Source organism: Furipterus horrens, unplaced genomic scaffold, assembly GCF_987537825.1.
Source record: "Furipterus horrens unplaced genomic scaffold, mFurHor1.1.pri manual_scaffold_12, whole genome shotgun sequence".
In the NCBI taxonomy this organism is placed as follows: Eukaryota; Metazoa; Chordata; class Mammalia; order Chiroptera; family Furipteridae; genus Furipterus; species Furipterus horrens.
The window spans coordinates 716,451-742,090 of NW_028327182.1; the positions used below are offsets into that span (position 1 = coordinate 716,451).

Sequence of the window (25,640 nt, forward strand, 5' to 3'; positions counted from 1 at the left end):
CGCGCAACTTCCAGTGCGGGTTTTTAATCACTTGAATCTGCCAGGATAGCAGGAAATGCCGCGGGAACGACAAGCCCCAAGACGCAGTGTCTTCACGCACCGAGTGCCACGCAGGTGGGATTACCTGAAGCAGTAAACAAAAATAAGAGAATTCATTAACAAGCAGTTAAATTGAAAAAATAAAATAACTACGTCATGTATTCAAGTAACAACTCGTTAGAAGATAGAATAACATTTATTTTGTGCAAGGTTATAGGGAAAATAAATATATTAAAATATCAGGCCTAATTGGTCAAGGTTTATATGAATAAAAAGTTTAAATACCAAATGGCACACATACACAAAAAATTGGTGAAAAACATCATATTGTAAGATAAGTAGATTTAATATCAATAATGCCAATGCTACCTAAGTCAATTATGAATTTAATACAATTTCTGTAAAACACTAATTACTTTTAACTAAAATGATTGTAATTTACATATGAAATGAATCAACAACAACAAAAATCAAAAGCAAGAATAGCTGCCAGGAAAACTTGGAAAATAAAGAGTAAAAGGGAGGGGCTCCTAGACCTCCCCAATAAAAAGACAGCTTTACCACTGGCTGGTGTGGCTCAGCGGATTGAGCGCCGACTGGCTGAAGCAAACGTACCAAATAGTCGCCGGTTCAATTCCCAGTCAGGGCACACGCCCTGTGCTGCAGGCCAGGTCCCCAGTTGGGGGCGCACAAGAGGCACCCAACAGTGATGTTTTTCTCCCTCTCTTCCTCCTTCCCTTCCCCTTTCTCTAAAAATAAAATAAATAAAACTTTAAAAATACAGATTTAAAAGCCTCAATAAAACTGTGTTGAAAGAAATACACCCAAATATTTTGGGAAGTTGCTACCTGAAGTCACTGGTGATACAACAGGACAAAATATAGCCGTCTGATACAAATGGGGGTCTATGCCTTACACCACAGCGGGTCGGTTCAATTCATTGTTCGCGGTTCACTAAGAACCCGGTTGCCCGTGCCCCCCCGCGACACAGCCAACCGAGCCGCACTGGCGAGAGCACTAACATGCTTTTTTCTTTGTTGGTTCCAGGATTCCATCCAGCACACGGCACTACAATCTGACAGTTCCCCAGCCGTTCCTTGTTTTTCATGACCTTCACAGTTTTGAGCAGTACTGGTCGAGTATTTTGTGGAATATCCCTCAATCGGGATGTTTTTTTTTTTCTTTCTTTTCTTTTAAAAAACATTTCTACTTATTTATTTGTAGAGAGAGGGGAAGAGAGGGAGAGAAACATGGGGATCTGGCCCGCAACCCACACATGTGCCCTGGACTGGGAATCGAACTGGCGATCCGTTGGGGTTAGCAGCCCGGCGCTCAGTCTACTGAGCTACACCAGCCACGGGGAGATGTTTTTCTCACGGTGAGACTTGGGCTATGCTTTTTGGGGGAGAAAGACCACAGAAAAGGGCCATTTTCATTAAATCATATTGAGGGTAAATACTATCGCCGTGCGTTGTTGTTGATCCCATTGCTGAGCGGGGCTTGCCACTTCTGGAGGAAGCCACCTGCACAGCCCACGCGGTGTGGAGGGGGCAGGGGTGGCTGGGGACGCGCGCCCTTTCTGAAAGGGGCATGATTCATCAGAATGCTTCTGTAAGGAACGTGTGTGTCTTCTGCCCATTGATTGATTCGGTCAGTTATTACAGCAGAACGCGCTCTAATATATTTAGTTCATAGTCTCGATTATAACCTAATACTTCCTAATCTCTCTTGTGGCGCCGCTAGTTCTGGATAAGGCCCCTGGGAGCTTTCCGCTTCCCGCGCGGGTCGTTTCACGTGCCTCCCCGCTTTTCTGCTCCGCGCGTCCCTTCCTTCCGGCGCGACGGGAGACCCCAGACTCAGCTTCCGTCTCTCCCTGGTCCTCTTCGAGGAGCCGGCCCCGGGCCGGTCTTTCCCGAGGGCGGCGCAGACCCCTCACCAGTCGGAAATGCAGCCCGCACCGGCGCCAGGCTGAGGACGCCCGACCCCGCCCCTCCGCTCCTTCCTCGGAAACCCCAGGCGCGCGCCGGCCGGGAGTGCGCACGCGCACCTGCGGCGGGGGCGCGGGGGGCGGGGCGCAGGCGCGCAGTGGGCCGAGCGGCGGGCTACGCGGCGGCGGCCTTGCGCTTGTCGTCCGCTTCGGACGTGACGGCGGCCGCCAGCATATCGGCAGGTAGAAGTCCCGCGTGGTTCGGGCGGCCCCAGACTCCGAGGGCCGTGCCCGTCCCCGCGCCCCCGCTCGCGCCCCCTCCCCATCTCCCCGCCTCCGGCCCAGCGCCCGCGCCTCGCAGGTGCTGCCGGCGCGTCGCCGCTCTCCCGGGTCCGGGTCTCCGGGGGCGCGTGAGGGCACCCGGGCACCCCCTCGCGCCGCTCCCGGCGGCTGCCGGGCCTGCCCCGCGCTGGCCGCCCCGCGCTCGGTTTCGCCGTGTCCGGAGCTTTCGGCGCGGGGCTGCTCGTTCTCGGGAGAAAACCTTGTCCACGTGTGCGTCCCCGCCGAGGTGGGGGCTCTGCAGGAGGGCGCAGGTTTCTGTCTCGCGTCGGCACGGGGACTTTTACGTTTATCTGTTCCTTTGGCCTCAGTCGTCGGGTAACGACGCAGAAGAGGCTCCGTAAATGAGCGAGCAATGAAGTCCAGTTTGCGGGGCGCGCGGAGGAAGGGGTGTGCGGTCCGAAGCCGACGGTTAGACTGTGCACCCGAAACTTCCGTGGGTTAGTTACCCAGCGCCCCCGCCCCGGGCCCCGAAAGCCAGCCTTAAAGGACCAGGGGGAAGGCGGTTAGTTCGCGTGGCGCTGCCCGAGGGCGGGGCGCCTGCTTCTCCCGGAGGAAAGTTCTTGGGGTTCCTGGTCTGGAGCAAGGCCGGGCCGGAGCCGCAGGGGCCCGCGGCCGAGCTGGGACTGTAGGTGCCCGCTTGCCGGTGGCCTCCGTGTCCGGGAGCGTGTGTACGTGCGGCGGGCGGGTCCCGGCACCGAAGGTCCCAACCCCGGGCTGCTGCTCCGACCGCGGCCGCGAGCTGGGGGGAGACCCCGCTGGCGGGGCAGCGCGGGCCGGGGCTTCCTTTGTGCCTGCGCTTCGGCGGTGATGTCCTCGCTCCCGCGCCGCGGCCTCGGGGCGGGCCGCCTGGGTTGCGGGAGCATCAGGCACGCGGACGCGCCGGGACCGTGGTAGGTGGTCAGCAAACGCTCCCCGATGCAGTCGCGCTCCGGGGGGTGTGCCCCTGCGCCCCACACCCGGTTCGGCAGCAGGGGAGTGCGAGCTGTGGATTGGCAGGCTGCCAAGACCGGAGACCGGGGAGTTACTTCCTAAAACCCCAAATCCCCGATGGCCTTTTAAAAATATTTTTTAAAAATTTCATTTGCAGTTAACATTCACTATTATTTTTATATTAATTTCACGCATGCAGCGTACTGACCAGGCAGTTCTATAATTTACAAAGTGACACCCCCCACCCTGTAATTCTGGCGCCCACCTGGTACCATACGTGATTGTCACAATATTATTGACTATAGTCCACATCCCCATGACTATTTTCTAACTGCCAAACTGTATTTCTTTTTTTTAAAAAAAGTCCTCACCCAAGGATGTGCTTATTAATTTGGGAAAGAGAGAGAAACATCGATCAGTTGCCTCTTGCATGTGCCCTGACTGGGGATTGAACCCACAACCTAGGTGTGTGCCCTGAGTGGGGACGGGCCCACCACCTTTTTGGTGTGGGAGACAGGGCTCCAACTAACTGAGCCACCCAGCCAGGGCCCATGTGATATTTCTCACCTATTCACCTTTTTCAGCCGTCGTGTCTGTCCTCAGTGTCTGATTCTGTGTCTGATTTGTTTGTTCTTTGTTTTCTTCTTTAGATTGCCATGTGAGTGAAGTCAAGGTATTTGTCTTCCTCTGACAGGCTTATTTCATTTAGCATAATACCCTCCAGGTCCATTCCAGCTGTAGCAGGTGGTAAGATTTCCTTCTTTGTTACGGGGGAGTAACGTTCCATTGTGTATATTGCGTTGGCCAAAAGTCCGTTTCCATTTTTCTGTATAGTAGAAGACACTTTTCACTTCCATCAATAACGTTACTGATTTGGATATTTGGAGTATGTTGGTTCTCTCCCACTATTGGCTTCTAGTGGGGACAGGCCAGAGGCTGCTAAACATCTTCCAGTGAGTAAGGCAGCCCCACAGCAGAGAAGGATTTGGCCAAAATGCCAGTAGCACCAAGAAACTCCACAAACCACTCCTGACACGTTCCATTGGTCACAGAACCTTCTCCAAACACTGCACAAATCTTATTTTTGCGTCTCAGTTGCAAATGATAAAGTCTAATACGCCAAAAATATTGTGTATGTTCTGCCATCTTCAATATTAAAAAGTCTGCACAAAAATTCACCAATTTTGATGTTTTTTTAAATGGATTCTGATATGACAGCTGTCACAATACAATCTAATAAAATGGTTCCGAATGAGTTTAGAGACAACTAAACACGGAAAAAACTGCACGGACTGGTGGCCGAGCCGACGCGTACCCCTCTTCTTTATCAGCTTGTCTGTTGACGGGCGCTTGGGTTGCTTCCGTGTCCGGGCTTTTGTAAACGTTGCAGTGAACCTCGGGGTGCATTTATCTTTTGAATTGGGTTTCCTTGGATATATTCTCAGCAGTGGGATCACTGGTCACGGCAGATGTACGTTTAGTTTTTTGAGGACCCTCCACACTTTCCCACAGCGGCTTCCCCGGTCTGCCTCCCCACCAGCAGTGCACGAGGGTTCCCCTTTCTCCACGTCCTGGCCAGCACTTGCTGATTTATTGATAGGGGTTCTGGCAGGTGTGAGCTGATACCTCATTGTGGTTTTAATTTGCTTTTCCCTCCTGAGTACCGAAGGTGCTGGAGGTTTTGATTACTGCTTTGATTTTGTTAGTTGTAATCATCTGTCCAGATTTTCTTTTTCTTGATTCCAGATTGGAAGGCGTGTACTTCCAGGCATTTATCCAGCTGGCTGGCATATAATTGTATTTTCTTACAGTTTTTCTGTGGTCTCAGTTGTCGCTTCTCTGTCATTTGTGTGTTTTAATTCAGGTCCTCTCTTTTTCTCATGAGTCTGGTTAAAGGTTTACCAATCTTGTTTATCTTTTCAAAGAACCAGCTCTCGGCTTCATTGATCTTTTATAAGTTTTTTAGATTCTGTCTTGTTTATTTTAGCTTTCATCTTTATCGTCCCCTTATATTACTTGGGTATAGAAATGTTTAAAGGGTTATATCCTTGTTGCATTGATCCCTTTATTATTATGAAATAAGTGTCTCTTATAGCCTTTGTTTTAAAGTCTGTTTTGTTTCATATTTAGTATTGCTACCCCAACTCTTTTTTTTGTTTGTTTGTTTTGTATCTGCATGAAATATCTTGTCCATCCCTTCACTTTCAGTCTGTGTGTCTCTGGATTTGAAGGGGCCTCTGGAAGACAGTGTCTGTGTGCGTCTTGTGTTTTAAGTCCCTGCAGCCACCCTGTCTCTTTTGATTGGAGCACTTAATCTTTTTTACATTTAAGTGATTATTGATAAGTATGTATATTGTCATTTTATTATTCATATTTATGTTCCTTTTCTTTTTTCTTCTTTATAAAGAAGTCCCTTTAACATTTCTTGTAATATTGTTTGGTGATGATGAACTCCTTTAACTTTTTCTTGTTTTGGACACTCTTATTTCTTTTTCCATTCTAAATGATAGCTTTGCTGGGTAGAGTAATCTTGGTTATAGGTCCTTGCTTTTCATCACATTGAATACTTCTTGCCAGTCCCTTCTTTTTTTTTTTTTTTTTTTTTTTAAAGATTTTATTCATTTATCTTTCGAGAGAGGGGAAGGGAATGAGAAAGAAAGGTTGAGAAACATTGATGTATGAGATATACATCTCTTGGTTGCCTCTTGAACTCCTCCAGCCTGGGACCTGGCCCACAACCCAGGCATGTGCCCTGACTGGGAATTGAACCAGTGACATTTTCGTTCACATTCAAAGCTCAATCCACTGAGCCACACCAGCCAGGGCTTGCCAGTCCCTTCTTGCCTGCAAAGTTCCTTTTGAGAAATCAGCTGATAGTCTTATAGGCACCCCTTTATAGGTAACTGTCTGCTTTTCTCTTGCTGCTTTTAAGATTCTCTCTTTATCTTTCACCTTTCGCATTTTATTTTATTTTTAAGTATATTTTATTGATTATGTTGTTACAATAGTTCCAATTTTTCCCCCTTTGCTCCCCTCTGCCCAGTACCCCGCTTCCCTCCAGCAATCCCACCCCCCTTAGTTCATGTCCATGGGTTGTGCATGTAAGTTCTTTGGTTTCACCCTTTCCTATATTATTCTTAACTTCCCCCTGTCTATTTCGTACCAACCGATTATGCTTCTTAGTCCCTGCACCGTTTCCCCATTTCTCCCCCTCCCCCTCCCAGCTGATCACCCTCCAAATGAACCCCACACCTATGATTCTGTTCCTGTTCTGGTTTGCTTAGTTGGATTTTGTTTTTATTTTTTAGATTCGGTTGTTGATAGTTGTGAGTTTGTTGTCATTTTAGTGTTCATAGTTTTGATCTTTTTTTAAAAATAAGTCCCTTTAACATTTCATATAATAATGGCTTGGTGATGATGAACTCCTTTAGCTTTACCTTGTCTGGGAAGCACTTCATCTGCCCTTCCATTCTAAATGACAGCATTGCTGGGTAGAGTAATCTTGGTTGTAGGTTGCCTTTCATCACATTGAATACTGCTTGCCAGTCCCTTCCTGCCTGCAAAGTGTCCTCTGAGAAATCAGCTGATAGTCCTATAGACACCCCCCTGTAGGCAACATTCTGCCTCTTTCTTGCTGCCCCCAGGACTCCGTCTTTATCTTTCACCTTTGGCCTCTCAGTCATGATGTGTCCTGGTGTGGTCCCCTCTGGGTCCAGCTCACCCGGGACCCTCCGTGTTTCCTGGACCTGTATGTCCATCTCCTTTGCAAAATTTGGGAGTTTTTCCTCATTTTTTTCAGTTCTTGCTTCCTCATTCTGCACTGGTTGACTTTTTTTCTTCCTTATGTTCCAAATCATTGATTTGAACCCCAGTTTCCTTCCCTTCACCATTGGTTTTGTGTGGATTTTCCTTCATTTCACTTAGCATAAACTTCACTTCTTCCCTTATGGGTTTGCCGTACTTAAGCATATATGTCAAGCCTGTGAGCATCTTTATCACCAGTGTTTTGAATTCTGCATCTGTTAGGTTGGCTATCTCCTCCTCGCTTAGTTCTCCCACTGGAACCTTGATCCATTCCCCCTTTTGGGCCACACTTCTCTGTCTCCTCATCTTGACAGGCTCCTGTGTGTGTTTGCCTCTGTGTCCCAGGTAGAGCTGTCACACCTGTTACATTGTAAGGGGCAGAGTCTTAGGAATTAGTCAGTACAGGGTGACCTATTTCACCACGCTGTGGTGCTGTATGTGGGGGAGGGGGTCTGAGGGGGAACAATGCCACCAGCCCAGGACTTGCCGATTTTCTAGGCACTTCTCCCACTTCTGCACCCGACTCACGCTCCTCTAGCTGCTGCTCTGGCCATCATTCCCAGAGTGGGTGGGTCTGTGGACGTTCTGGGACCGTGGGGGCCCTTTAAACAAGCGGACTCTACTGAGACCGGCAGTTTCTGCCTCCACCCCAACCCCCACTGGTCTGCACAGTCAGAAGCAATGAGGCTTTATTTTCCCCGGTGCTGGGACCGTGAGCTGCGTGGTCTGGTGAGGAGCTGGGAGCACTCCTCAGGTGTCCCTCCTGACTTTTTAAAACATGGGACTGTGCTTTCTGCTGGCCTGCCGCACCGCCGCCGCTGCTGCCACCACACCGTGTCCTCTCCGGCCCGGCACCGCCCCTCCTACCTGTCTGGATGAGTATTTTTTCTTTATATCTTTGTTTGCTGGACTTTTATGTAGTTTGATTTTCTGGAACTTCTGGTTGTTTCTAGCTTTGAGGTAGTTGTATTCCTTCTTAGCTGTGGAGGGAGATGCAGTCTGTCTACACCTCCATCTTGACCGGAAGTCCCCACCTTCGGCATTTTAATTATGATGTGTCTTGGTGAGGTCCTCTTTGGGTCTAGCTTGTTTGGGGCTCTGTGCTTCCTGGACTTGTATGTCTGTTTCCTTTGCCAGGTGAGGGACGTTTTTCAGTTACTATTTCTTCAAATAAGTTCTCTATCTTTTGCTGTCTTTTCTCCTTCTGGTACCCTATGATGTGGATGTTGTTACACTTGAAGTGGTCCAGTGGACCCTTAAACTATCCTCGGACTTTAAATTTCTTTTTCTTTTTGCTGCTCTGATTGGGTGTTTTCTACTAACTTGTGTTCCAAGTCACTGATGATCCTCCACTTCATCTAATTGCTCTTGATTCCTTCTAGTTTGTCATTTCAGTTATTGTGTTTCTCATTTGACTGGCTCTTTTTTATGGTAAATATGTCCTTTCTCATTGTTGCTATCTTTGTTGGAGTTCTAAGTTCCTGAGCATCATTATAAGCACCGTTTTGAACTATGGATCCAGTGGGTCACTTGCCTCTGTTCTATTCAGTTCTTTGTTCTTTATCTGGAGTTCTGTTCTGTTCTTTCACGTGGGACACGTCTCTTTGTCTCCCTGTTTTGGCCACCTTTCTGTGTTTGTTCCTGTGTGTTAGGTGGATCCGCTGTCTCTCCCAGGCTTGTGGGTGAGCTGTGGGCCTGGTGGCTCCGTCTCTGATTCCCTGAGCCGGGTGCCCCAGGAGTGTCTGTGGGTTGTGGGAGCCCCACTGTGGTGGCCAGTTGGGGTCAGACTGGCCCTCAGTTGCTGGCTGAGGACTGGCTGTGCCCACAGTGCAGGAGCCGCGGAGCAGGGGCTGACCCGTCGGAGTGTGGCGCTGTGGAGACCTCTCTGTCGACGTACACCTTGGGCGGCCAGTTGGGTGGTGCTCTGTTGTGGTCTGGAGCCAATGCCAGGTGCGTTGGTTCTGGGGCCTCTTCGGGGAGGGACCTTGGTGCAGCCCAATGTCAGGAGCTGCCTGTGTCCGGGCCTGGGCTACCTGTCACGAGCTGCTAAGTGATCAGCTGAGTAGTCACCTGTGCTGGGTCTGGCTGTGTGTGGGAGGGCCCAGCTGCTAACGGAGGCTGGTGCCACCAGCATGGGGCCTGGAACCACTCAGCTAAAGGCCCAAGTCCCCCCAAGATCCACTGCCACTGCCTGTGAAACTCAGCCACTGAAAGAGCCTCAGGTGGGAGGCCAGTGGCACGAGGCAGGGTCTCTGGGAGTCACCAGGGTGGGGCAGACCGCCAGTGCTGGGTCTGAGGTCATGCAGTAAGTCTCAGGGGGCGCTGAGGCTGGCAGCCGCTGCCTGGGCCTGCAGATCTTTGAGGTGACCTGGATCTTGGGGAGCGGCATGGTGGAGCTAATGTAGGTTAAGACGCGGCCCTGTCGAGGGGGGGCGTCTCCCAGGAAAGGGGCTCATGATGCAGCCTGGCGAGAGGCCCTCGCCCTGAGGCCACACCTCTCTGGCCCTGCTGAGCTGGACCATTTCTGAGCTGCCACATGTGGGTGGGTGTGGGGCCAGCCCGGTCTGCATCCCATCCTCCTCCCAGTCTGGATGTGGCTCCTTCTGTATATTCTGAAGTTAGGGCTCTGTGTAGCTAGACTTCAGATGGTTTATTCAGTGGGTGTTTTGTAACGTAGTTGTAATTTTGCTGTGGTCACAGGAGGCGAGTGTGGCGTCCACCTCTCTGCTGTCCTGACTGGGCTGGAGCCCTTCCTGATGGTTTTTAGTCAAGGGTCTTTCAAGGCCGAAATGGAGGTTGGGGGTTAGGGACGAGGGGCAGAGCGGGCAGAGTTCTTGAGCAAGCTGTAGCAGTTTCCTGACCCTGGTCACTTGTTCCTGCGTCACCTCTGGCTGGGGTCAGGTGAACCAGTGGGGTGGGTGCTGAGAGTCTGCAGGAGCCCCGAGACTGTGAGTCAGTGATCTTATCTTTAAGGCAAAAGGAGAAGCTGAACATCTTGTGACGAGGTTGTTGCTTAAGCTCGCATTGCTTTATGCTTGACTGGCTGCATTTTTCTATTGTCTCAGATAAGGAAGCCTTTTTCCTGGAACTTGCTTCACAGCTAGCCTCCAGGACAGGAGCCGCATCCTTTGGTGACCTTTGACTGCAGGCTCCGAGGCAGCCAGAGCAGTGGGGGTGCGTGGTTAAAGCCTGTGCTCACGTCTCCTGTGCTCACGGCTCGGTGCCGTGACCCAATGTAGCACGTTTGACATTTGCTGGCTAATTAACTCAAGGCCGTCGCCGCAGGGAAGAACTCAGAACCTGCCCCAGTTCTGGAGGAGCATCACGTTTTTAATGGTGTCAGCTCACCTGTGCATTTCCTCATGGTCTCAGGGATTGAATTCACAAAATGAGCACGCCAGTGGGTAGGGAGCACAGATGGCCCTTGGGTGGCCCCGGTGTCACTGCTTGGGGGGCAGAGTCTTGTCTCCCCCCGCACCCCCCCCCCCCCCCCCCGGAAGCTGCCTCTGCTTCCCCCTTGCCGCCCTGCATTAACACTGGCTTTTCCAACTGGGTGTCTAAGTAAATTAGAGAAGTACTTTATTAGTGTAACTACCCCAAACTGCCAAGTAACAAGAACTAAAAATGTTACCAAAAGTGGGCTAGTTGAAAACAGTCATGTCTTATTGGTGGTATATTTTCTTCTGACTTTGATCATAGGGACAGAAATTTGCACTTTGTGGCCTCTTTTTTCGAAAAAGTGATGGGTTTCTGTTGTTAATTTCAGTGTGTTTCTTTATGATAACCTTGCGATAATCTGATTTTTCCTTTCTCTAATACTTTTTCTTATATAGTCACACTAAAGGTATATTAACGTTGTCCTCTAGACATAGTGGATTTTTTTCCTTCTGACTCAGTAGCCTGAAATAAATTCTCAAGTCAGCTGTTGAATTTCCTCTGTTGACACCCCTGAGCCCCAGCTACCTGAACAGCAGAAAACTCAGCCTCTCCGCCAGGAGACACCGGAGAAACCACGGGAAGGCTATCTGGCTTCTGAGACGCAGACCCGGGTAATCGTCAGGTAACAGGAAGTCCAGGTCCCGGAGGTTTTCACCCCTGGCTTCCGGGCGCTGGTGCTGATCTCGTGGGCTCAGACGCCCAGAGCCCGTCCAGTGGGTGAGCTGCGCCTGATCTCTGTTCCCCTGGCCTGACCTTTGACTGACTCGTAGGAGTGACAGCAAACATTGCCAGATTAATATTAAGCATCATTAGAGAGTTAAAAAAGATGACCGCAGAAACTCAGGAAGCTCCTTTCTGTGGCTCCATGTTTTTGAACCATCCACAGGTTCTGTCACCCTGTTTGTGCGGCACCTACGAGGCTCCCAGCACCTCCCAGTAATGCCTGGGCCTCTTCCCAGCTATTTCCCTTTTCACAGGAAATACAGACTAAGAATTCACGTTATGATGGTGGGAGGTGTTAGTTACAAATACCGAGGATGTGGCGTGAATGAGTATACCTTCTGGTTTTCTCTTCTGGGTTATACATCCCCGTGGAGCTGGGATGCCTCTGTAGCACTCCATTGCCTGCCTTTTTAAAAAAAAAGGTTTTATTTATTTACTTATTTTTAGAGGGCAGGGAGGGGAGGGAGAAAGAGGGACAGAAACATCCGTGTGCAGTTGCCTCTCGTGTGCCCCCAGTTGAGGACCCGGCCCACAACCCGGGCTGTGCCCTGACTGGGGATCGAACCGGCGCCCCTCTGGTTCGCAGGCCGGCGCTCAGCCCGCTGAGCCGCACCAGCCGGGGTCTGTTGCTCTTGGTTGTAGTTGGAAGTTTAACCTGCTTCGTCCCCTGGAGTGGAAGCTGTGTAAGGACCGGGACTTGTGCTTGGTCACTTCTGTGTCCTTAGTCCTCCTCCAGGGCTGAGCGTGTAGTAGGTGCTCAAAGCATATTTGTTGAGTGAAAACATGATGGTTTTTCTCTGCGTCAAGTCATTTTGGAAGTGGTTGACTATTTTAGGACGTTTAAGGCTGCAAGTGTGTAGGAAACCAGTTCAACCCAGTTTAGAGAATAAAAAAGCCCATCGCTTTACTGAACAGGGCTGAGTCCGCGGCCCCGCCTCGCAGTTCTCTGCCCTCGGGCTGCGCCCTGCTCCGCCCAGAGCGGCTGCCGCACCCACCGGGGCGGGGAGGCTGACGTGTGAGCCCCCGCCGCCTCGGCACAGCCGTGGGACGCGGAGGACTCCTCTCCTTCCTCGCGCGGGTGGCGTGAGCCGGCGGAGATTGCAAGGGGTGAGGAGCCTTCCGATTCGAGGTTGGAGCCGCGGGCGGCCAGGGCGACAGCTCTGCGGCCCTTCCCTACGGCGTGGAGGCCGGTGAGGATGTGGCTGGAAGGAGGCGCGGGAGACGACACGAGCGCGACTCCCTGTTCTCTCGCGGGGCCCACGGAGGCTTTCGCGCCATCGTGTTCCCCAAGGAGGGTTAGCGCGGAAATCGAAGGCGGCCGGTGCTCCCAGTCCGCGGCGCACAGCCGTGGGTTTCAGAACTAGAAGGAGCGGTGCGCGCAGGGCGTTGTCGTTTCTAGCTCGTTCGGGAGGTGCGCTAGGACCGACCGCCGCCCCGTCTTCGGCCGCGCACGCCGCGTCGCCCCTTCCTGCCCTCCGGGAGCCGCGGCGGGTGGCAGCAGCTTCGTGGCTCCTTCCAGAGCGCAGCTGTGCGTGGCCACTGCGCCCCGCCACACCCGCCTGCGCGAGGCCCTGCCCTTGGCCGTCCTGCCCTGGCGCTGCGGTCGGCCGGTGCTGGCAGTGCGGGGAAGCGTTGCTGTGGGGAAGGCGCGCGTGGGGAGTTGGCGCGTGCTCAGGTCGCGTGTGCTTGGGGAGGCCGCGCGTGATCAGGTTGCCCGTGCGTGGGGAGGCCGCGCGTGCTCAGTGGGGTCACATGTACCTGGGGAGGTCGCACGGTTTCAGTGAGGGCACGTGACCCCGCATGGGACGACTGCGCGTGCCCAGTGAGGTCACGTCTGCCCGCATGGGACGACTGCGCATGCTCAGTGAGGAGTGAGGTTATGTCTGCCCGCATGGGGCGACTGCGCATGCTCAGTGAGGTCACGTCTGCCCGCATGGGACGACTGCGCGTGCTCAGTGAGGTCACGTCTGCCCGCATGGGGCGACTGCGCGTGCTCAGTGAGGTCACGTCTGCCCGCATGGGGCGACTGCGCGTGCTCAGTGAGGTCACGTCTGCCCGCATGGGGCGACTGCGCGTGCTCAGTGAGGTCACGTCTGCCCGCATGGGGCGACTGCGCGTGCTCAGTGAGGTCACGTCTGCCCGCATGGGGAGGCCGCACGTGCTCAGTGAGCCTGCCCCTGACTGGGTGCGGCTCTGAGTCAGAGTGCGCAGACACCGAGCGTTTCGGTGACGGAAGGCTGTAAGTTCCCCTCCCGGAGGCTGGCGGCGGCCTGGTTTTCGTTCCCGCGGTCCCGCCGTCGCTGCCTCCTCTGTGCCAGTCCGCGGCGTCCTCGCGGCCGTTGGTCGCGCATTTTGTCCGCCCAGGGACAGAAGCGAGCCCCCGGGAGCCGACTGCCGTGCGCGCTGCGCGGGGCCTTGGACGGGGGGAGGGCGCTCCCTGGGGTTGTAGCGGCTTCCCTGGATCTCCTGTCGTCGCCCTGATTCTGTCCGTCCTCCTTGTGGCTTTGTTTGCGCAGGTCACCCTGTGGAGCGCCTTCTCCCTGATCCCCGCTGCGCTGCTCCCGCCTGGCCGCCGCACCCGCCGGGCCCCAGGGAGGACGCGGAGCCGCAGGACGCCGCCGGGTGAGGGACGCCGCGGTCACTGACGGGCTCGGCGCTGGCAGGGCTTGAGGCCGAGCCTCAGGGAGGGGTCCTGCGGGCCCGCTGGGGACGCCCCGTGCTCCGTAAACGCCAGGGGGCCGTGGGGCGGGGACGCTTTGGTCCCGTCGTCAGCGGGCCGAGGACTGGGGGTGGGGGCGGGGCCCCGGGGCCAGCCTTGTGCTGGGAGGGTCGTGCTTCCTGCCCCTCCTGGGACCCCTGGGGCGGCACTGGGGGCCGCGCCGGGACGCCTGCTGGAACCTGCTGAGCAGCCCCGAGGGACGCGGTCCGAGGGCGTCCGTGCCGGGCCGCCAGGGAGGCTGGCGGGGGCGGCACATGCCGCGGGCCTGACGCCGACTCCGGGAGGCGAGCGTCCGTGTCGGGCTGGGCCAGGAGACGTCCCGTCGGTGTCCCGGGCTTGGGGTGGGGTGGGTGTCAGAGGAGAGCCGGGCCCTCCCGGCGCAACCCTGACCGCGCCCGCTTCTCCCCGCAGGTGAGCGATGGCGTTCGTGAAGAGCGGGTGGCTGCTGCGGCAGAGTGAGTACCGCCGGGCCGTTTGCCCGCAGCACAGGGGGGCGCGGCACTGTCCTTGGCTGGGTCTCCCCTTGTGGCCTCCAGGGCCCGTTTCCTGCCCTCGTGGCTGCGTGGGTACAGCCGGGGAGCAGAGGCCGTCCCTGCTGGTCCCAAAGTAGGTAACAGAGAAAAGATGGCCGGGAAGGTGGGAAAGCCACGTGGAAACCAGTGAAACCAGACTCCTCACTGTTCGTCCCCATAAACAAAGCCCTGAATCAGAACGAATCGAAGATCTGAACGTAAGACCCGAAACAAATTACACAGAAGAAAACAGGCACTAAACTTAAGGACCTTGTCTTAGCATTTTATGAGCTTGACCCCAAAGGCAAGGAAAGTAAAGGCAAGACTAAAGGAACAGAGCCATATCAAACTAAAAAGGTCCGCACGACAGAAGAAACTGCCAACAAAACCAAGGGACAGTCACCAAATCAGAGCAGATATTTGCAAACAGCAGCTCCGACAGGGGCTGTTACCCAAAGTGTATAAACAACTCATGCAGTTCAACACCAGACCAGCCGTCCAACTGAAACACGGGCCGAGGACCTGACCATACAGTTCTCCCAGGAAGACCTACAGGTGACAGACGGGTGTCTGAAAAGATGCTCAGCTTCAGCAGCTGCAGGGAAATGCGACTCAAAGCCACAGTGAGATACTACCTCCCGCCTGTTATCAATAGGACAGGTGACAACAGGTGTTGGGGAGGGTGCGGAGGAAATGGAACCTCATTCACTGCTGGTGGGAATGTGAGCTGGTGCAGCCACCATGGAAAACGGGCAGTTCCTTAAAAAATTAAGAACAGAGTCACCATACGACCTAGAATCCCCTCCCTGGGTATCTAATGAAAAACTTGGAAGCATGTATTTGCAAAGGTATATGTGCCGCTATGTTCACTGCAGCATTGTTGGTGGTCAGATGTGGGAAGAACCAAAGTGTCTCTTGGTAGGTGACAGATGAAGAGGACATGGTAAATGTGTACAATGAAACACCACTCAGCCGTAGGACTAGGTGAAATGCTGCCATTTGCAACCACATGGATGGGTCTTGAGAGTATTGTGCTAGGTGAAAATAGACAGAAAAAGTTAAGAGCTGTATGATTTCACTGGTGGGAAATAAAACGGAAAGCAAATGAACAAACAAGAAAAAACTCAGATGTAGACAACAGGCTGGGGGTGGGGGTGGGGTAGTAAAGCGTGAGGGGTCACATGGTGATGGAAGAAGGTCTGATAGTGGCTTGTGGGCACACAAGGCCACGCAGCTGTGGGCAAGAGGAGGGTTGCAGTTGTTTGTCTGGAAAATAACGCAGTGATAACACCAGAGGAAAGTGTTCCGCGTACTCACAGTTGGAAACCTGCTGCTGCCAGCTCCTGTATACAGATGATGAGCACAGAATTATAGCCTTGAAGCCAGTGCGGTTTTAGTGACCCACGTCCCCTGATTCACTTAATTTACAAACAGCTTGGGGACTGGAAGCTGGCAGGGGTCCCGGCATCCCCAGTGCGTGCTGCCTGCAGCCCTGTCCGTGGTGTCCACGTGCACTGCCACTTGGATGGGCTGCTGAGGGGCCAGGGGACAGTCCCCTTTGTTTCTGTCACCTGTGAGGAGCTCAGCCAATCTTGCGCGTTGCTTTCCAGGCACTATTTTGAGGCGCTGGAAGAAGAACTGGTTCGACCTGTGGTCCGATGGGCACCTGATCTACTACGACGACCGGACCCGGCAGAGTGTGGAGGACAAGGTGCACATGCCGGTGGACTGCGTCAACATCCGCACGGGGCCGCAGTGTCAGGGTGAGCGGCCCGTCGTCGTCCGCGTCTGTCCTTGCTCCTCGCCGCCCTTGGTGGGGGTTGAGTCTTCCCCCCCCTTGAACTTACAGACCCCAGGGGGTCTCGTTTCGGGAGCAGCGACCACAAGGGGGACCCGTGCCGTTGGAGCAGTTAAGTTTTCTCACCTGAGTTAGATCCTGTGTCCACGCTCCTTCCTCTCTCATGGAGAAGGTGGTGGCGATTTAAGGAGCCAGGAAAGGTGGGGCCACCCTGGGCCACGTTGGCAGGTGACTCAGAGCTGACTTCTCACTCGTGACTCCACTCCAGTCAGTGTCTCAGGTCTCTGATGTCTTGGTTCCCTGCTGCGCCCCCTTACTCTCCTTGTAGAGGACTCATTTTTGACAGGTATAGACTTTTTCTAGTGAGTGGCGCACGTGGACAGCCCTGTCCGTTTGGTTAGCCCTGTCGCTGCTTGGAGTTTGCTGCAGTCAGCACTGACGTCTGTAATGTCCCGCCCTGCGTGTTAGGGCTTCACACACAGGGCTCCGTGGCTCCGATAGCGTGCACGGAGACGCTTTAAAAGTCCAATGTTCACTATTAAGCAGTCGTCTAGTTTGATGCTTCCTGTGAATAAAATCAAGGGTGCTGTTGTCTGGTGCTTTGTAACACTTCTCATTGTGTGGGGCTCACTCTTCCGATGTCTGGGCCATTCTGTGCATCTGCGTGTGGGTTGCGTGTTCTTCTGCAGGAGGGTTAGTGAGCACTGGGCTGGGATTTGTGGGTTCCGTTCTGTAGCGTGGAACAGAGATGTGTCGTGACTGAAATGTTCTGGAGTACTGGCCCTTTGCTCACCTGAGCTGCTAGGTAAGAAGAAATCCTTTTTTATATGTGTATCTCTTTATTCTACTCCTTTTTCATAGATGTTCAGCCTCCAGACGGGAAGTCGAAAGACTGTGTGTTGCAGATCGTTTGCCGCGACGGGAAGACTGTCAGCCTCTGTGCGGAGAGCCCGGATGACTGCCTGTAAGTCTTGTTTCTTCAGTGTTTCGTTTTACAGAGCAGTTCCGGTTTTAATTTCCAGTTGTCAGGAAGGAGAGAGAATGGGAGGGGGCTTCCCTTAGGCTGCAGAAGAGGTGACTCTGGGGGTGTGTGCGAGAATGTGAATGTCCTGCTCCATCTCTGGGAGTCCCCTTGCCCCTGCGCCCCCGAACGTCCTGCGGAACAGCGCTGGCGGAAGTCAGTGTGGGCTCTCCTTTGCCCTGGCTGGGTGCACATTGGGCTCTTGGATCTTGTACTCTTATGTAAACATCTTTTTAAAAAGCCCTGATGTCTGCGTTCCGGCATTCCTTCCTCTGACGGCACTTACTCCCGCCACATCTCTGCGCTAGGCTCGTGGGCTGCGAGGAGCAGAACTGAACTTCAGTCCCAGCTGGTTCACGTTGGCATCGATGTGGGATCAGTCCTGCAAACACTGACTAAGTGACATTTGGGGAGAAGAGTGTTTGTTCCTGTCCACTCTGTACTACCACTGCAGGTTAACCGAATGCTAGGAGGGCTCACTAACAGATTGTTATAGTATTCACGTATGCAGGGTGAAGCAAAAGGAGGGTTACAGTTATGAGTCCCTGAAACACAGAGTTTATTCTTGTGTTATTGATTAGTTATTGTATTTTGCACATGAACAGCTGTAAACCTTTTGGCCCACCTTGTGTATGTAAAATGCGGGGCAGGAACTCTGACACATTGGCCTGCTGGATTTTATGAAAATGTGATGTAACTGAGTATTTTAATAGAAGGTGGGGCATTTTTCATAGGAATAGAAAAACAGTTACAAAATTTGGAGCCACAAAGGACCATGAACAGCCACAACCATCTTGAGAAAGACAAAGCCAGAAATCACACTACCTGATTTCAGAGTTTATTAAAAGGTTATAACAATCAAAACGGTATGGTATTGGCATAAAAACAGATTCGTAGGCCCACAGAACAGAATCAAAGGCCTGGAAATACGCCCGTGCCTACACGGTCAGCTTGTGTTTGATGAGGGAGCCAAGAGTGATCAGGTGGGAAAGGACAGGCTCGGCTCGTCAGTAAGTGGCGGTGGGAAGGCTGGACCTTCACATGCAGAAGGGTGAAGCTGTACCCTGAGCCATAAGACTACTGGGGAAGGTTTTTATTGTTCCTGGCAACGGTGTTTTGGATACGGCACCAGGAGCACAGGCAGCGGAAGCAAAGGCGGACAAGCAGGACCACAGCAAACCAGGAACCCCCCGCCCAGCGCGGGAGCCGCCCCAGAAATGACCAGCGCCCTCCGGAGTGGGGGAAGACACTCACAGGTTCCTTCTGAGGGTTACTGTCCCCAAAACACGGAGGAAACGCGTGCCACTCCACGACAAAAGCCAAGCAGTCCGGTTAAAAGATCCGTGAAGGACGGGAGCAGACAGTTTGTTAACCGTCACCTGAGGATCTGTTTGTTGATTGGAGAGAAACATCAGTTGGTTGCCTGCCGTACGCGTCTGACGGGGTCGAACTCGCAATCTTTCGGCGCAGAGGCGATGCTCCAGCCCCCAGAACCGCCGGTCAGGGCTTGAGACGTTTTTCAGAGGAAGTCAGCAGGTACCTTTCGGGTGTCCAGCGTCCCTCGTCATCGGAGGCGGCAAGTCAGACCCAGAGTCCTCTCCCTTCTCCCAGTGGCTGTCCTCGAGAAGACAAAAGCCACAGGTCCCTGAGGAGGCTGGGTGTGGGGCCCCTCAGGCGCTGTCCTGCGGGCACCGAAGTGGGACTGGTCACTGCGGATACGTTACGGCCGTTGCTCAGGAAAGACTGAAACCAGAGCTGTGTTTGCCTCGGCGGTCCCGCGTCTGGGCTTGTGTCCGAAGGAAACGAACTGCCGGCAAAGGGAGGCCCTGGCCCGCTCAGGGCTGCGTCCGCTGCAGCGGCCTGGGCGTGTGGCCCGCGAGGGGCCCGCTGCCGGCGGAGTGGATGCGGCAGGCGCGCGCACCGTGGGCCACGCTGCGTTCGCGTGGGTGCAGGGCAGCCCCGCTTTCGTGGGCGGGGGCGCTGTGCTCCGTGAGGCTGCTCGGGAAGGCGGGGGCTGTGTGTCCTCGCACGTGGCGTCTAAAGGGGCTGGGGGCGGGAAAGGGGGTGCCTGCTCCTAGCTCAGGGGAACCTGGGCGGCGGGCGTGACGTGGGCAGCCCTGTCGTGCGCGCTGGGAGGCGAAGAGGGCAGAGCTCCATCGTCCTCTCCAGGGGAAAGGAGGGGACAGAGGTTCACTTCTGCGGTCAGCGCTTTACAACACGCATGTGTCACATGGCCTGTGTGCCTTAAGTGCATGCGCGCATCAGTGTCTGAATCCAGCAGAGAAGCACCAGCCTTGCCGAGCGTTGCTGCCAGCGAGCACGGGCGCGTGGGCGTGAGCGGCCGAGGCAGCGCGTTGCCACCGAACGTGTGTCACTGGGCAGCGAGGCCTGGAGTGCAGCGTGTGCTTGGGATGTTGTATGTAACATGTACCATGGGTGTAATTCTGACTCTCAGGTATTCTCAGTGCATGTCTCAAATGAGGTGACTGAGTGGGCCTCGTGGCGAGGGCTCCCGCCGCGGGGGACGGCCTCAGGTCAGCGGCCCTGCCTTCTCTCTCTCCAGGGCCTGGACGTTTGCGCTGCAGGACTGCAGGACCAACATGGTAAGTCCCCGCCGCAGCAGCCGGCCCGGGGGGCGGGAGCCGGGGGACCCGCGGGCTCGTGGCGCCGGGCAGGAGGAGCCCCCCAGGGACACGGCTCCAGGCGTTTTCCAGAAACGCCCGCGTCTCAAAGCGTGGCCACACCTGGAGCCCTGCTTTCCAGAGGAGGCTCCGAACAGACCGCGGGGTCCTCGGCTGCGTCTCAGCCTCGCCTCCCGCCCTGCCCCCGACCTCAGGCCACTGCGGCGTGTCCGCGGGTCTGCCCCCACGGCTTCCTCTGCCTTCGTGTGTGTGTTCTCCCTCGGGGGCGGGGGAGGGGAAGGTGGCTGGAGCTCACGGGAGAGCACGCACAGGAGGCCTTCCTGCCCACCCGCCGTGACCTGTCCTGTGGGACACCCTCTCCTGGGCGAAGCCGGCACAGACAGTCCCTGCAGTCGGGGCGGGGCGGGGGGTCTTCACAGGGCTGCTCCTTTAAAGAACGCTCATGTTTTTCTTTTCCACTGGGGAGCAACTTATTTTTTTAAGGAAATGCAAGAGGCGGACACTGTGTAGAACATGCCTTTGATGGCTGTGTTTCAGGCGGTGGGGTTTTTATTGGAGAGAAGGGCTGTTGAGTGGGTGCCGTCTTTCCAAGGCCGGTGGCATAGAGGCCCCGGGGCCTCCGCGTGCGCGGGAGCGACAGGGACGCCAGGGGCCGTGTGGCGGGTGAGAGCAGCGACCTTCCCCCGCCGTGCTCTTTACTGCCTTGCAGGGAGCTGTTAACGTTCGCTGTTCAGAGGAAACGTTTTGGCTTAAAACCCTTTGCTCAATGAAAAGGACACACGTGTGACATCATAAAGCCTGTGTAGTCGCTCTGGCAGCTCACTGCCTGCCTTCTCTCTCCCTCAAGGCTTACGTCGGCTCGGAGGTCGCCTACGACGGCGCGGCTATGGCCGCTCCACCCCCGTACACGGCCTACGCTGCTCCAGGCCCCGAGGTAGGGAGCACTCCCCCCCCCCCCCCGTCACCCAGCACGGGCGACAGGCAGGTGGGGTCCTTGTGCTACTTAGTCTTCTCAAACAAAAACAGAAAACCGGAGCTGGTATCAGAGAAATTAGAAATGTGTTCTAAACTCTTTCTTCCTTAAGTAATTACCGCCTTTTACTGTGATAAAATAGTGACTTTTTTATAATCTTCACGTTCACAGCTTGTTTTCAGGATGGACCTGGAGGTGAATTGTGACAGTGATAGTTGCTCTGGTGATTTGGTTTTGATGGTGTATAGTGTGTACTTAATGACTTACTTAAATTCTTGTTCTAATCAGGAAAAAGTGCTTTAAAAACCCCCCAAAACCAAACCTTTGAAGAATCACACGCCAGATGCCACACACCTTGGGGGTCCCTGGGTGGAGGTGCTGAGGAGCCAGCGCTACACACTGAAGTCTGGTGGGAGGCGCTCCTGCTCCACCTTTTTTATCGTTTAATTTTGGAGTAATTACAGACTCACACGAAGGTGCAAAGATAACATGGAGAGGCTGCGTGTCCTCTTCACCCAGGTCCCTCATTGTTAGTGTCAGACGGAAGTGACGAGCGGGCAGCTTTGCTTGTTCCTGCTCTTGGAGGAAATGCTTTCAGCTTTCCGCCCGAGTCCGATGTAGCGTGGCTGACGGCGTGGCCTTCAGCGTGTCGAGCCTCGGTCCCCGCATGGCCGCGGCGCTGAGAGGTCCTAGGGACGGAGGCTGAGCTTCACGACTGTCTCCCTGACGGCCCGTCTCTCCCCGCAGGCGTATGGCTACAGTGCCTACGGCGGTGCGTACGCTCCGGGGACCCAGCTGGTCTACGCGGCCGATGGGCACACCTACGCGGTGCCCTGCCAGCACCCGTATGCAGGTGAGTCTGGCCGCCGCTCCCGCCCGCGGGTCCCGTTTGGGGAAGGCGTTCTCCATGCAGGGTCGTGAGCTGGGCTTCTGCCCAGAGCCTGCACGTGACCGCTTTTCTCTGAAAGCGTGACACGGATTCACGCGCCTTTACCCAGCTGGAGTGACATGCGCGACTGTCAGAGCTCCCGTGTGCTATCCGGGTTCGCGCTCGGCGGGGAGAGCGGGTCGTTCTGGGCTTTGCTTATGTTACGCAGCAGCTCGACTCCGAGGCCCCTTTTCAGGGGTGGGGGGTACTCTTCCTCCTGTTTCTTTTGCCTCCTGGTGACACCCTCGCGGCCGTCTCCTCCGAGGCGACCTCCCGCGGCAGGGAAGGGGCGGCCTGGAGGGGGGGCTGCCGCCGTGGGGGCTCGCTGGCCTCTGTGTTTCTCACCTCCGCCGCCCACACTGTAGGTGTGATGGGGCCCCTAGGGGTCACACTGAGTGTGGGTGCACCCTGGGTGGGCGTTGTGCGGCGGGGCAACGCGGGAGAACAAGCCGTGGACGAGGCTGGGACGCCGAGGGGCCGGGAGCAAACCTGGGGCAGTGGGGGCGGGGCCTGGTACAGAAAGGAGGGGCCGCGGGTGCTCTAGCCACAGACGTCCCCAGGCCCACGTGCGGTGGCTGCTTCTGCGTCAGCGCCGAACACGAGCAGGGGTGGCTCCCCTCCGTTCCCGAGCGCCCCCTAGTCGCGGCCCAGCAGGCTGAAAGCGGGTTACCTGCGGACAGCGCAGTCGTGAGGGCCAGGGCTGACCGTGATTCCGCCTCGTTTTCAGTCGTGCAGACTCAGCAGTGCGTTTCTGAGTTTGCGTTTTAGAAACTGTCCCTCTCACGGTCCCATGAGTGGGGACTCTGCCCTCTGCTCCTGCTCACTCCCGCCCGCTCAGCGTCCTGGCACGTGAGGGGTGGGGACCGATGGGGCCCCGGAGGCTGGGGTTGCAGCTGCGTTAGGGTCTCTCTCTGGTCATGCTCGGGATGGTGGGCCTCGGGAAGCTGAGCGTCTGGATTTCCTGAGTGCAGCAGCGAGGTGTCCTCACAGGCCCGTGGTGCAGGAGAGTGGGGAGTGTCCTTGCAGCCCCCGGCCTGACAGGAGGCGGCCGAGGCCACAGGAGGGACGCCAGGGAACGGAGCAGTGACCTCAACTGCGCTTGGGAAGCGTCCCCGTCGAGTGGGCCATCTTTTCCATGGACGCTGGACTTGACAGACTGCTGAGAGACCTGTTCCTCTTGTCATTTCAGGTCTCTACGGACAGCAGCCCGCTCACCACCACCACATCATCGTCCGTGAGCGGCCCCTGGGCGGTGACGGCGACCTGGCTCTGGGCATGCTGGCCGGGGCAGCCACCGGCATGGCCCTTGGGTCCCTGTTCTGGGTCTTCTAGAGCCCTGGGGCCGACATGCGGGCCTCTGATGGCCTCGTGCGGTCCTGTCAGTGGCAGGCCCTTTATTCTGTGATGTGTGTTTTCAGTAATCGCTTTAATCATTCTTTTGAAATTAGTGATGTAGCTATAACTTACCCACATACGAGCCACAGAGAAGACTGTTGAGCTGAAGCATGGACTCCGGGGACCCTCAGAGGACGTGAATGGCATTAGGGGGGCAGGGGGCGTAAGGGGCCACTAACCCAGCGCATGCTGGTGCAGCCAGAGGTGCCAGCAGTGAGCGCGTGGCCCAGGGGCCGCCTCCAGCTGCCCCCAGCTCGAGCTTGCAGACCTTTGTGGAGCCATGGGCTGGGCGTCCCAGGGCCGTCCTGAGGCTGCTGGGGGGTGGCCGAGAGGGGCAGTCCCCACTCTTAAAAGGGCACTTCTTGGGTTTGGTCTGTCTTGTGTGTTCTTGGTAGTGACCTTTGGAAAACAGATCGAATTGGTGTGAGCCTCAGAGTCTCCAGGGCTCGGTCCCTTACAACCTGAAGGCAAAGCAGTTACAAACGCGCACGTGAAGGCTTGGAGTGTCTCTTGCTGCCTCAGCCTGCATACAGCCCCCCCCCCCCCGCCCCCCCAGTGGAGGACGGACTAGTGACAGCAGGTGTGGGGCCGCCAGGCACAGGGGCCACCCGTGCTCTCCTCCGAGGCTGTTCCCAAGCAGGTGGACGGGGTGTGTGCAGCCCTGGGGGGCTCTGGGAGGAGGGAGGAGGAGACACGAAAATGGAGTGACCTGCCAGGCCCTGCCGGCCCTGACTGGGATCTGTGGGGTGTCGCCCCTGAGGCGAGGGTCCTGATTGGAGCCCCCTGTGTGAGCTCTGCGACACCTGGCCTCGCGTTCCGATTTGCAGCTCCTCACTGTCCTGCCCCCCGTCCTGCATGCTTGGAAAGTGTCCCCTTACAGACTCACCTCCGCTCCCCGTGGCCCTTGTTTCCGTAAAACACGCTCCTCTGCGCTCTGTGGCCGGAACGGGCGCACTCCTGTGTGGTCGCTGCCTCCACGGCTGAGGCCGGCGCAACCAGCTTCCCGTGAACCCCGGTGCCAGATGCACCTCGGGGGGGGTGCATGTCTGCCTGCCCCCCACGTGCTGCGCCTGCCGAAGCCGGGGAGTCTGCAGAGCCGCCTGCCTGCCGCCGCTCAGGGTGTTGGGTGTGGTGCAGAGTTGCCAGCTGTCACATGCGTTGCCCTTAAAAGCGTTGGTTTTGTGATTTTGCAGTCTGTGAGGCGTGGCTTTTCCAGGTGGTCATCGTTGTTCAAGCTGCACCCTTTCCTTAGGGAGATGGAACCACTTCTGATGTTGCCTTGGGGTGTCCATTCCTGGAACCACCATGTTATGTCCCCAACGCAGGGACAGCTGTGGGCTGAAGCCTGGGCACGAGTGCACCACCCCCGTCCCCAAGCCTGGGGGCAGCCACAGTTGAGCCTCAGAATTCACTGTCCCTGGTGAGTCGTGCTGACAGGAATGACACTGGGTGTAAAGGTGGGTGTGAGTTGCGGTTCCCTGCCCCCACGTCCCGCAGTGGCCAGCGTTTTTGATGGCTTTGCTTAGGAAAGCCTAGATCAGGAAGGTAGGGAGCTGGAAGGAGCCCGTCCAGGCTGAGTAAGCACGTCCTTCCCTCGTGCACTGGCCTGGAAGAACCTGGCCATTGATCGGCACGTGCGTCAGGTGGATTCCAGCTGTGTTCTTGTCGCTGAGTCTGTGGGGGACTGGGCAGCAAAGGCAGGGCAGAGCGGTGGCCGTGGCTGCGACCATCGTTCCTCAACCAGGTCGACTGGGCCCTGCGCTCGGGCTCAGCAGGCGGAGGCCCTGTGGGGACACAGGGTGACCGCAGGCGTGGGGTGCAGTTCTGCGCTGTTGCTCTCGAGCTGACTTCTTTGATGGCTCCCGTTTCTCGTTCTCTGTGCCCCAGAACCTGTTTTCCCATTTGTACGTGAAGACAGTAATACATTAAATGGTGTTAAGCTTAAGGCGTGTTCTGATTCCTTTTTAAAAATTCAGTTTATTTACAGTGAAAACAAAGTTCTTCACCACTTCTGCCCCTTCCCTGACACCCCTCAGGCAACCACCAGTCCGTTTGTTAAAAGTTGGTAGGAGCTTGTGGTCAGCTCTGCTGCTGTGGTGTGGACAGGACGCCCCTTCCGGAGCCTTCGTAGGTGGGGACCTGTGGTCATGGCAGAAAGCAGCAGCTCAGTGCATCTGTGCCGTCACCTCATGCAGGTGCCCCTGAGTTACACCGCGTGACCCGGGGCTTTTCGCAGGAACACGCGGGCAGTGCGTGAAATGAGTTTGTACCTTTTAGCACTGGACATCCCCTCTCCCAGTGCTGCGTGCGTGTAAGAGCCTGATCTCCACAAGGACGTGGGTGGCACGTGTGGCCCCAGCTCTGAGGTGGCGCTCGGAGAGCTGACAGCACGCACTGTCCTCCCCAGACCATGAGGCGGCGTGGGCTCCAGCACTGGGCCTGGTTTCAT

The 25,640-nt window shown here is 55.6% G+C and overlaps 1 protein-coding gene across 1 annotated transcript; it reads left to right on the forward strand.

Moving 5' to 3' along the window:
- The first annotated feature begins 13,704 nt into the window (after positions 1-13,704).
- Positions 13,705-23,560, forward strand: PLEKHB2 (pleckstrin homology domain containing B2). The gene is made up of 8 exons (XM_090258882.1): positions 13,705-13,825; positions 14,334-14,377; positions 16,045-16,197; positions 17,094-17,196; positions 19,817-19,856; positions 20,743-20,837; positions 21,582-21,721; positions 22,986-23,560. The coding sequence occupies exons 2-8, from the start codon at positions 14,341-14,343 to the stop codon at positions 23,126-23,128; spliced, it is 711 nt and encodes a 236-aa protein (XP_090115008.1). The 5' UTR covers positions 13,705-13,825; positions 14,334-14,340; the 3' UTR covers positions 23,129-23,560.
- The last annotated feature ends 2,080 nt before the right edge of the window (positions 23,561-25,640 follow it).